General features: G+C 37.9%; 1 protein-coding gene across 5 annotated transcripts in view; it reads left to right on the top strand.

Moving 5' to 3' along the window:
* LOC111326339 (integrin beta-PS) overlaps positions 1 to 12,337 on the top strand; it is a 43,631-nt gene that overhangs the window by 13,483 nt on the left and 17,811 nt on the right. Inside the window, exons 1-6 of one of the 5 annotated variants that reach the window (XM_088740426.1) lie at positions 1,827 to 2,925; positions 4,796 to 4,837; positions 7,087 to 7,149; positions 9,630 to 9,715; positions 10,626 to 10,736; positions 11,292 to 11,361. In XM_088740426.1, the coding sequence (XP_088596552.1) occupies positions 7,089 to 7,149; positions 9,630 to 9,715; positions 10,626 to 10,736; positions 11,292 to 11,361 (328 nt within the window). In that variant the 5' untranslated portion in view covers positions 1,827 to 2,925; positions 4,796 to 4,837; positions 7,087 to 7,088. Of the gene's footprint in view, positions 1 to 1,826; positions 2,926 to 2,997; positions 4,722 to 4,795; positions 4,838 to 7,070; positions 7,150 to 9,629; positions 9,716 to 10,625; positions 10,737 to 11,291; positions 11,362 to 12,337 lie in introns of those variants that run through there. The other 4 variants (XM_088740424.1, XM_088740425.1, XM_088740422.1 and 1 more) reach the window with 4 other exon arrangements.

The following is a 12,337-nucleotide window of genomic DNA, read 5'->3' as shown; positions in this document are numbered from 1 at the left end:
TAGATTATCATATGTCTCTGTAGTTTTTTATAACTGCAAGTACATAATTCCCTTTCTCACCCATTGCCACCTCCTTTTCATTCAGAATGGTAAAGGTGAAGTTCACAACTGTAAGCCTCTTTCCAATATTCGTTCCATCACCACTAAGCTTGATCTTGATGGTTTGTCCAGCTTTGATTTCTCCATTTTTCTGAAGCCTTACAATATGCTCTTGTAAGGTTTCTGCAAATCCTAACGGAACACCCTCAGCATCCCCTGGAGTTGGTCTCAAGGCCCATTTGCTGTTTAGTTCATTGATTCACTTCTTTATGGAATATGAATTTGGGACACCACTGGCTTTCATGGCAATTTCATGCCAGGCCTCATTTGAAATATTGAATTTATCTTTCAGATAGAGCCACATATTGATATTGTCAAGGTCATCATTAGTAAGTTCCTTAGGATCAGTCTCTGTGAATTCCAGTTCTCCCTCTCCAACAAGACTGAAAGTTTCATACTGATAAGTATCAGTGTTAAAGACTTCAACTTTGGTGGCAACAAAATTGTATAGTCCAAGAAAGGACAGTGTAGTTTGGCACTCCTCCTTCAGCTGGTTTTTTACTCTCTTATGATGGTGGTTGGAATACTCATCAAACCTTTTTTTAGCAGGGCCTCTACCTTTTTTACCATTTTTACCATTTTTAATCACCTTTTTCACTATTTGCTTAAATTTTTTCCTGTAGAAGGCCCCTTTCTTCTCAACTGTCTCGAGAGCTTCCCGCGCTTTTTGATCAATGCGCAATCGCTTAGCTTTCTCCTGTACTAGCGATTCCTCTAAAGCTCTTTTCTCTCCCCTTAACCGGTTGTTCTCATTTTTAAGCTGATGCACATCAACCTCATTATAATACACCTTAAATTGATACCGAGGACCCGTTTCCAGCTTGTTAAGAAGTGCATTCAATTGCCTTCCGCCACATTTGCTAGCTCTCTTGACTGCTTTTTGGAGACTGAATATTTTCTTTCTGAAGACCTCTAGAATTCGGTTATTGAGCATTATACCTCGTATACCTGATCGTTCAAATACTTTGCTTATAACAGCAGAGAGGACCGACTCACGGTTTTCTTTGTCATCTTCTTTACATTCCTTCGAAATCGTATAGATTAGTAGGCTGCAACAAAAATTTATTGGACGACGTTTAGGGTAAAAACAGCAATCTAACCTGAAAAAAATGTATTTATTCCGACTCTTTCGGAAAATAACTTTACAATTATTACTTGTTTATCTCGTAAGTAAACGATGGTAAATTAATACCCGAATCGCTTTCCGAGCTACCCGATTCTTCTCCCACTGCTTTCACGCTTATAAAACAGGAAACGAGCAGAAGGAGGAAGGTGTGGCTGTTTTGACTAGCCATTTGACGAGGTTCAATCTGCTCCTTGTTCGACAATTTACATATCAAAACAAAGGAAATTTGTTCCTCTCTCTGATTTTGCCGGTACATTTTTAATTTTCGCTTGCGTAAGAGAGAAATCGCCCAAGACTCCTTGCTCGGTCTTGTTTTGACCACGAACGCCTTCATAATTTTGAAGGACCCGCTCGGGAAAAGGTGAAAATGACGAGGGAAAAACTTTATTTTGTAGTAAAAAAATACACAAAATGGAAAGCCATGATATTATAGTTCAATATTTCGGTGGTACATTGTTAACTTTTTATACAGAGAGTCGGCAAGATGATATAACATCCAAAAATCGTACTCAATTTGAGTGGGCCGATAAAGTGGGCGTGGTCACGAAATTCAGTAAGAGACTATTTGTATTTGTTTGATATCCTTTCTTCCCTGCTGGTCTATTTATTGAAAAGCAATACCGTGTTCTCAGAATGCTCGAGCGCTTATTCGTCTGATTAAGAGATTTTTATGCTCAGTACAGGATGTGCAGTGCAATACTAAGGAATCTTCTTAGCGTTAACGAGAGCCTGCTTCTGCGCCTTCTACAGCGCGCTCCTTCTGCGCACTCCACCTCACTTAACTAGGAAATAAACCAACAAATCGACGAACAAACAATTCGGCTGTAAATAGACCAGAAGGAACAAGGTTGTCTAGGAATGGAGGATCGAGACCAAGTGTGTTGAAAGTAAGAGACCTTGCCTTGGCTGATTTACCACTGAGCGAGCCGGTGCAAAAAACTCTTCGGAAAGGTTCTCGACCGGATCTTCGCCTGGAGAATAATTCTCCTCAAACTGGACAAGTTACAAAACCACTCATATTTGCAGAATGATCGAAGACCGATCAATGTAAGGTTTTCACTCATTATGCACTGATTTACGGCCTTTGCAAGTGAGAGACATGTTTCATTTCGATTCCCCACCAATGACATCACATTCAACCGCTGCTAATCATTTTAAGGCTATGGTTTTACGGCTTGAAAAGCGGAAAAAGACGAATTTTCTCGCAAATGATATAACAAGAAGTGAACGAAAATAAATACCGAGACTTTGTCTCGCTCCTCTAAAGCTAAATAGAAATGAATGCAAAAAGACACGCAATCGTAGGATTCAGTTCCCCTAAACATGAGGGAAAGTCTCGTGCCGGTTTGAGCTGTCCTATGCTGCCCTACATGCGATGAATCGAGAGGCAATCAGCCTCTACTTATCTCCACAACAGGGAATTTGCACGCCTTTCAACATCAAGTTTTCAATTTCTCTCTAAAGATTGTTTATTTATTTCCGACGTAAATTTGCTTGTAAGATGCCTTATTTAAAAAAGGAAATGACGTCACCATCGTGAACAAAAAGGTTGTGTGCAAATGGTACACTTGAGCTTTGAACTGACAAGACGAAAAACACTTATCATGCACAGATCTCAAGCGCATTCAACCCATTCCAAAGCTGAAATGTTACAAGTTTCTTTCACGTTATTGATATAAGGAGATTGAACCAAAAACTACGTAAGTAAGATCTCACTTCCTCATCCTCTATCTTGTCTTAATTGAAGTCGTCACTCAGTAGCTTATGCTTGGAGCAAGTGGAGGCCAAAAAAAAGCGAGAATTTGGTGGAAAAATCCCTTCGCCTGAGCCAGGCTTCGCTCGTTATTTCTCACGCCTCCTCTACCCGGGGGATGTGTTACTTTATGTAAGCGTGTTATTATCGTCCCTGATAAATATTGAATCGCATCTCTTTACCTTTGGAGGTTACGCATAAGATAAAGAAACAAATCGGACAAAATTCTCGATTGTGTAAAGAGGGATCAACCTGCAAATAAGGTTTAATTCGAGGTTCTTTTTGTTTGAACGTGGTTGTAAGCTCTGTTTAAAGTCAGTGTTGCCTTCTCTCAAACGTACACGCAAGGTCGCGTGAACATTTGTCAGTAAGCTCGAAGTGTTTTGGTTTCAAATGAATTTTGACACCGATTGATGTTTAGTGAGATATTGCTTTCTCTGAGTAAATAGATGATAAACACATTTGTTGCTTTTACAAATCAGAACGTTTACTCAGTCCAGCAAAATGTTCATGTCTTGACTACTTTGTGAGCATACGCATCGGCGCCACTGAATGAGTGTAATTTTAATCAACGAAATTTAATTTCTATTGTCAGAAGTTTGATTGAAATAAGTATCCCGATGTTGTTTATACAATTCTCTTAGCCTTTCTACTCGATAAACTACGACGGAGAACTGAACAGTAGAGCTTTTCAGCTGAAGCAATTTTGTTGGTATATATGCTTGTGTTGTGTCCCAATACTGTAGAATTCACGCAAACGAGCACAATACCGTCTATGCATTTTGATTAAAAAATAAAAAGCAGTAACAATGATAATTATTATAATTGGAAATGGTTAATTATGAGATGAATCAGATCCCACAGTAAGCGTAGAACAAGCTAACGTTATTTTATTTCCTAGTCTGAACTTGATTTAAAGTAACCGCAAACTGCTCTATATTGATGTAAACGTATAAACACAAGATAAGTAAACTTGAACGGGAACCGTGAAAATATCTTACATGAGAGGAACTAAGGCTTATAAAATTGAAATTAATAATGAAATAATCCCCTAAATAATTTAGAATGATTAATTAGATAATCCTCTGAACTAGTGAACTAAAGAAGTATTAACTCATACTTGCGCGGAAAATTTCAAGGCTTCTACGTCAGTTACGTATTGACTTGAATTATCGTGAAAAAGGTCCTTTTATGGAGCGCTTGCTAAGTAAGTTCGGAAATCTAAGAGCTGATTGTGCTTTGAGGTTACAATAACTTCAACACCACTCTTTATTTGATCTCGCGGTCACTGTCATATTTCACCGTGCGGCCCGCTAAATTCAAAAGTTTGTTTGAAAATGCTTGAATCTCTCTAGCCCCGTTTATTTGAACTGGAGATACATTGGAGGTACATTTAAGATCTTGATAACCTCGTTTCTCTGTCCGCACTGTAAGTTACGGAAACTCATCTTTTTCCCCTCGAACTTATGGCCCGCGTGCTTCGCGCTTGAGAGATGAATGCGAGAGGAAACAACCCATGCCAGTCCGTAACTTACAGTTCGGAAAGAGCAAACAAGGTAGCGAGTTGGTATCTACTGTTTGCCTGATGTAGATCGTGTTACGCGGTTTAACCAGACGCCAAACGTCTGTCAGCAAGCTCTCCCAGCTAGTTTCACAAGCGTCTCGCTTGTACACTTGCTTGATGTGCAAGGAGCAACGCTAGTTCGTTTCTTTATGTTGTACGGTTTACAAGCTTCGGGAAAGGTAAGTTCTATTCTGAGACAGCTTTCATAAATTGAACCGTTTCTATTTATTAATATTGTATCTGTATATTGTAGGTTAAATCCGGAGGAGAACCGACTATCAAGCCGTATCAAGCGGTAGGTACACATAGCTTTGGCTTAGCCTATTTAAGTGCTGATAAACTTGCTGTGAAACCTTCTCACAGCGGACACTTTTCTGATTTAACGGAGGCGGCAAGCGTGGCTGACGAATTTAGCAGATGTTTCGTTCTAGTGGTATTTATGGTGAGAACATCGAATTGCGTACGTTAAGTCGGTTAGGGTGGCAAAGTAAGTTTGCACCTCTAAATGATATCTGCATGTTGAATTGGTTTCTCTCGAAATTAATCTATCGGTAGGAGGTAGTGGGCTCCTGCTACTGCAGAATGAAGTTAGTAGGTAGACGCTTACTGCAACAAGAGACATAGAAACTAAATCAAAACGTCATTCATCATTGATTGAACAAACAAGAAGAGCAAACCGTCCACAGGGAGCAGGAGGGGGTTGTCATTAAGAAGATGTTCCTCTGACAAGAGTATGATTCTCGATTCTGTCTTTTTCTTCTTTGAAAAAGGGAGCACAACTTTGCCATTTAACGCTTTTTACTCTTCTCGTCGTCGAGAAGTATCTCAAAATGAAGGTCACACTATGGCTTCCTTGAATTACATAGCGTAGATTTAAGTGCCTCGCCATGAACCATTTCGTAACACTGACTCATCCTCTTCGACTCTCCCCCCTCACCCCGCCCTTCGTCTTGTAACTATAAACAAACTTTCACCTTTGACGTAAACAGAATTCCGCGCAAACAGTTCTTTTGGACTTTACCATACCATCGTATCATGTAATTAGTTTTGGCCTTTCGCCTAGCAGGAAAAGTCGATTTGGCTTTTGAAATCAAACCATTTCGTCCCCTAATTGCCGCGAAAATACCGGTTTTCGTCTAAATATTTTGTTACCATTCTATCTAAAGAAACCCCTATTAGTTGAGAAATGTTTTTCAGAATCATTTGAATAAATATTTTGGTAGACGCAAAGGCAACGTAACTCGTGATTATGATATGGAGATGATGTGATATGACCTTGGAGCCTGTAAACAACTATGGTCGCTACGAAAACGTTAAGTCACTAAATTTTCAGCAATCGAGGAATAGTTCTTCTAGGATCATTTCCGTTTGTGGGTAACACATTGTAATGTCTGGTTAACCCCTTTGCAAGACCTTCCTCTTCTCGGCTTCATTCCCTCACGACTTAAGATGCTCATGCAGTTGCGGAGTAAACAAGTTAATTGTTTCAACCACGTTTTGTGATGGTTAATTAAAACTTTCCCCTCTCTCTTTAGGGTGAAAAGAAGAAAATCGAGCACTAACTAATGGCAAACTGTTGACAATTCATCTTATATTTTGATAACTAGCCCCCTTGAGAACTTTTCATGGGGGCTGCTTTGTTTTCGCATCGATAAATTCTTGTAGACTTTCAAAATATCCTTTGTTGTTTATTGAGACGTGAAAATATTCCTTTTTTGACGAAACATGACCCGCCGGCGTCAAAATTGTATCAGATCATGTCGTAAAGGTCAATTCAATGGACAATTATGTAATGAATTCAATAAAAAGGGGACCTATCCAAAATATTTAGTAGTTGGAAAAATAAACCTTTAAAACTTGAGATACCTGTACTTGATAAAATCTTAGTTCCATTAAAACTTTATCATTGGGCAGAAAGTTTTGAATAGTTGGGTTAATTATATGGCGGACAGAGTCTAAAAAAATTCCATGGTCGAAAGTAAGATGTTTTTGTATGTAATCAAGTATTCGTTTGGTCTTTTCTCGTCAAAGTGATGAGCGGCATCGCTTTTTTAAGGGAAAAAAAACGAGAGCAATTTTTGGTGGAAATATCTCTGAGATGTGCTTCATCTACAGGAGCGATAACAAATGGTTTCGGGCTGATTTTAATCGCTAAAAATCAGCAAGGAATTTCTTAGTAAAGAAGTTAATAGACAAAAACAAACAAATGGTCGAAATACTTCCTATCGAGTAGTAGTCAACCTCGTCAGTGTCGCTGGTTCACCGACCATTGAGAAGGCTTGCAAATAGCGCAATGGCTGAATTAAAAATGCAACTTCAGAGTACAAAAGTTTGAGAATGGAGGCCTAGACCGAAAAAACAGACGAAGGCTTTTCGCAATGTTTCAAAATGACTTTGTCATTCCTAAACGCCTATTTCTTGATGGATGGTTAGTATCAACCACACTTTTAAAATTGTTTTCCTTCAAATGGTGTAAAAATTCCATTAATGAAAACATTTCTTAACAAAGTGTACTTCTTCTTTTGCAGATTATTTAGTGCTCAGACATGTTAAAGGGAGCAAGAGTAGCACTTTTACAGCTTTTACTATATGGCCTTCTATGTGGAGGTGAGCGTAACACAAAAATACAGCTGTTTCCAGAGAGGTTTTTCTTTTGTCAGAAGACAGCATCAATTATAGGTCAAATGTCTGCTGCCAAACAATGAAAAAACTTTGCCATTAACTGTCCACTTTGAAAAATCAAATTTTTGCTGATAATTTTATAATATTTACTTAATAATAGCGATGTTAGTGATGACGACGATGATAGTAACATATAACGACGATGAATATATCGATGATGATAGTAACATATAACGACGATGAATATATCGATGATGATAGTAACATATAACGACGATGAATATATTGATGATGATAGTAACACTACTAATAATAATGACGCTAAAAGTAAACAAGCGTCTACTTAGAAAGAGTAATTTTAGGGGGACGGGTATCGATTAAGAATTATAACGCTGCATTATTTTCTTTTTTGGTAAACTCGTTTAATGACCTTTTTTGTCGATGAAATCATTTGCGAGAATCTTTCTCCACTATCATGGATAAACTATAGAGGAAACAGTATGCTTTTTTTTTTCCTATGAAATTATTTCCGTAAATGAATTTTGATTTTCACGCCATAGTCCCTGCCCTTGATTTTTCAAATGGTCAGTAGCTCAGAGAAACCCAGAATCTTCATTACTCGATTGTTATATATCACGGTAAGATCGAATCATACATTATGTCTCCTTCAACGATCTAAAACATGCTCTTTGTAATCACTCAAAACTTCAAAGTAAGATATCTTGTCGATTCAAATTCATCGGCAAAAAAATGAAACGGGGAGTTAATGCCGCAGAGAAGAAAACATCTTGTTTGAGGGTTCGACTGTGTTTTAAAGTATTTTGTTAGATAGCTATGATATAGTTATTTGTTTATATGTAGCATTTGGTCGAGATTTGAGGTCAAAGTCCGGAGTTATTTGGGTTTTAGTTATCACGATGAGTTTCTTAAATTTTGAGTGCCTTGTCGAGATGGATTCTTTGATCTTGGATATTATAGTAGTCGTGAGTGGCGCAAAGCGTGTCCTATTCGTTTCATTAATACGGAAAAAAACGTGAGCCTGTCGTGTTGTTGAGTTTTGAACGACTAATAATCTCGTTATTATTTAGGTCCAAATTTAGCTTTTGGAATATCGTACGATGGATTAATTAAGTATTCAGACGGATTAGGACAGACTCAGTGCCATTGGAAACACTTTCCAATTGACGTATTATGTACTTATTGAATGAGACAGAGGACCGTGCGTTTAATATTGTCCCAGTCGAGCTAAATATTGTCCCAGTCGAGCTAAATATTGTCCCAGTCGAGCTAAATATTGTACCAGTCGAGCTAAATATTGTCCCAGTCGAGCTAAATATTGTACCAGTCGAGCTAAATATTGTCCCAGTCGAGCTAAATATTGTCCCAGTCGAGCTAAATATTGTACCAGTCGAGCTAAATATTGTACCAGTCGAGCTAAATATTGTCCCAGTCGAGCTAAATATTGTACCAGTCGAGCTAAATATTGTCCCAGTCGAGCTAAATATTGTACCAGTCGAGCTAAATATTGTCCCAGTCGAGCTAAATATTGTACCAGTCGAGCTAAATATTGTACCAGTCGAGCTAAATATTGTCCCAGTCGAGCTAAATATTGTACCAGTCGAGCTAAATATTGTCCCAGTCGAGCTAAATATTGTCCCAGTCGAGCTAAATATTGTACCAGTCGAGCTAAATATTGTACCAGTCGAGCTAAATATTGTCCCAGTCGAGCTAAATATTGTACCAGTCGAGCTAAATATTGTCCCAGTCGAGCTAAATATTGTACCAGTCGAGCTAAATATTGTCCCAGTCGAGCTAAATATTGTCCCAGTCGAGCTAAATATTGTCCCAGTCGAGCTAAATATTGTCCCATCCAGCCCGACCAAACTCGTTAATTAGGCATCTATCATATGATATTAAGAGCTAAAAATTTCTAAAATTGTTTCAACCAAAATAGGATGTATATATATAAAAAAGAAGGGTGCGCTCTAGACAACTTCTAAAAGGTTCTATAATGAAAATGTTTCCTTTTTTTTTCTTCGATTTAAAAGAGGGTACTCATAATTCATCGAGAAGCGCGACTCAATTTCTTATTTGTTTTATTTTAAGACTAATTCATTCATATAATGCAAAAGAGCTGTGTAAGTTTCAGGTCGCACGGCCGGCCTTTCCCGGACTGGCTCACGTCATCCCATCCGGCCCCACACACGTCAGCTCTCAGTATGGTTTTCTATGGGATTGCCCGCACGAGGCTGTACGGATCATTTGATAAAATGTAATCAGTTCGATTTCATCCTTGGTTTGTCTTGTTTATTTACAACCGGTGGCTCAAACAAAGTTGTCTCACTGAGGAAAACAAATTACAAGTTTTGTGAGTCTTTTGGCGCGTTCCTTTTAAGTCTAGGTGCGAGGGACACATGCCACCTTTTGGTATCTTTGTTTAGCTGTGGTTTATCTTTCGGTTCCAGGTTCTACAGATCCTGACTGCAGACAGTACAAGACATGCACAGAGTGCATCGTGGGTAGTCCAGAGTGTAGTTGGTGTGAAGACACCGTAAGCTCAATAGTTTTATTCTGTGGAATTTTTTTTAAAGAAGTAATCTGTTTTCATTCCCAGCTTATTTAGTCATCGTTTCCTCCTCAGCATCTTGCCATCTTATCAACCAATCATACAACAAAACAAAAACAATGGTGGCATGTTCAAACGCGTTTTCCCGCTCTTGTTCACCATTTAGCATTGGCTTCTTCGTCTGCAACCTTTATTCTGATTAGTCGTTAACTATACGGTACTAAATCGAAATGCACTCTAGTCAATAATTTCATCTTTGAGTTCTATTTTCTATCGGACCTCTTGAACTAACACTGGTTTTAAATATGTATTGAACGCATCTTTATTCTATCGCCAATTGGCTTGCCTTAGAATAACGCCAGGTACTGCGGACTCAGAGGTAGTCAATCGGATAAAATGTTTCTCAAATGGCATACAATGCCCTACTCTTCTCGAACATTCCGACCTGAGGATGATATATATAAAAATTTTTCTTAATCTGATACCTATTCCATGATTAACAGTTATTCACCAAAGTGGAGGTGAATAGTGGTGGATATTTACTGAGCTGCGAAGTGGCGAAGTAATATCCACCACTTTCACCGGCACCGAAGTGAATAATTGTTTTAGTATACACCCCACAGATATAAAAAAAATAAGTTAATTTCTTTCAATATACCAAAAAATGGTCGGAAATTAAACTCTTGACGTGCAATTCGGCTGCTCGGAGGTGAATCGTACGTTATTCGCCTCAAACTAGCCAATCAGCGCGCGCGAAAAGCTTTCTTTACTTGTGCGGTATTTGCTAATAATGGTGGATATTCCACTTGCTGTGAAATTATTTTTAAAGATATTGCAAAACAATGTTTCTTCTTATGTCGTTTTCTGTTTTTCTATCCCTACAATATAAATATAGGATTATCACTATTTAGATCAACCGAGAAGAAGATGCGACCTCCATAGAAACCATCAACAAAATAAATGCAAAAAGATCTCTAATCCAGGATCTGGATCTACAGTTCATTCGGTAAGCTAGGTACAGGGCGGAAAATGTATCCACCGACAGCAAGTTAAACAAGCCTAAATTAATTTTGATTATTATTTTGAAGCTATGGATTGTTTCATATGCGTGGGCAAGCCGTAAATGGCGAAAATTGATAACGGTTTACATGATCACGTTTTGATGTACACTAATGCACCTGTTGTCAATCAGTGGGTCATTAGGTGACAGTCACTCCCACACTACTTTCTATATTTTCTCTTTATAACCTAATATTGTCATCTTTCTCGATTACTGCACTTTTACATCATTCAGTAGTCATACAGGAATACCACTAATGTTGATATGAGTACTTGTTTCCATGGCACCCAATACACCACAGTACCTGTACTGGGGTTGCAGAGTTGCTTTTCAAACAAGTTGCTTTAAAAAATGAAAAATTGAATTGATTTGGATCCGTCAATTGCAAAATATCATCGACACACTTTTAAAGTCACTCTAGATGATGTTAAACCTTCTCTTTTAAGTACATACACTTAAGAGCTATTATCTATGTGTTTTTTTTTTTTTTTTTTTTTTCAGAACAACGAGTCAGATGGTGACCGCGATGACAAAGTTTCTCCTCAGAATATTACACTACGTCTTAGACCAGGTACCATACCTTATATACTCTCGATACAATTGTTATAATAAGGGGCCGATTGATTGTTTGGTCCGTTGCTGAAATATTTACGTCTCACGGACAACAACGGATTTTACATCATGCTACATTTTGAAAAATTGATTTTCAAGAGAATGGAATCTTTTATTGAACAACATAATATGCTTTCTCCATCTCAATATGGCTTCCGTAAAACACTTTCAACTCAGCATGCAATCCTGGATATTGTGAGCACCATACAGACAAACATGGACAAACGCCTATTTTCGTGTGGAGTTTTTATTGATCTAAAGAAAGCTTTTGACACTGTAGATCATAAAATTTTACTACATAAGCTAGATCACTATGGTTTCCGTGGTGTCATCAATAAATGGTTTTCTTCTTACCTACAAGGCCGAACCCAAACAACTCAAATTGATTCGTATATTTCTGCTAGAAGTAATATTACTTGTGGTGTACCGCAAGGCTCCGGCCGTCTTGGGCCCACTACTTTTCCTAATCTATATTAACGACATTCAAGAGTGCTCTGAAAAGCTTAAGTTTTTTTTGTTTGCTGACGACACGAATATCCTATATGCTGACAAAAATCTTAGGTCATTGGAGTTAATTGTTAACCAGGAGCTCTGCAAATTGTATGACTGGCTAACAGTAAATAAATTGACCCTGAATTTAAAAAAATCTAATTTCGTCATATTTTCACCTACTCGAAGAAAATTTAATTATCAACCTAAAATTATGATAACGAGCAGAATAAAAATGTAGCTTTAGAATGCAAGGAATTTATAAAATACTTAGGGATACTAATTGATAATCATCTAACTTGGAAACATCATATTGATCATATAACATTTAAAATAAGTCGAACCATTGGTCTAATATCTAAACTACGGCATTTTGTTCCAAAACACACTCTTATAAATATCTATAGATCTCTCGTTGCGCCTTATCTGAGCTATGGGCTAATAGT

Source organism: Stylophora pistillata, chromosome 12 (genome assembly GCF_964205215.1).
Source record: "Stylophora pistillata chromosome 12, jaStyPist1.2, whole genome shotgun sequence".
NCBI classification, from domain to species: domain Eukaryota; kingdom Metazoa; phylum Cnidaria; class Anthozoa; order Scleractinia; family Pocilloporidae; genus Stylophora; species Stylophora pistillata.
The sequence above is the reverse complement of the archived record's forward strand: the minus strand, read 5'-3'. Positions and strand labels throughout refer to the sequence as shown.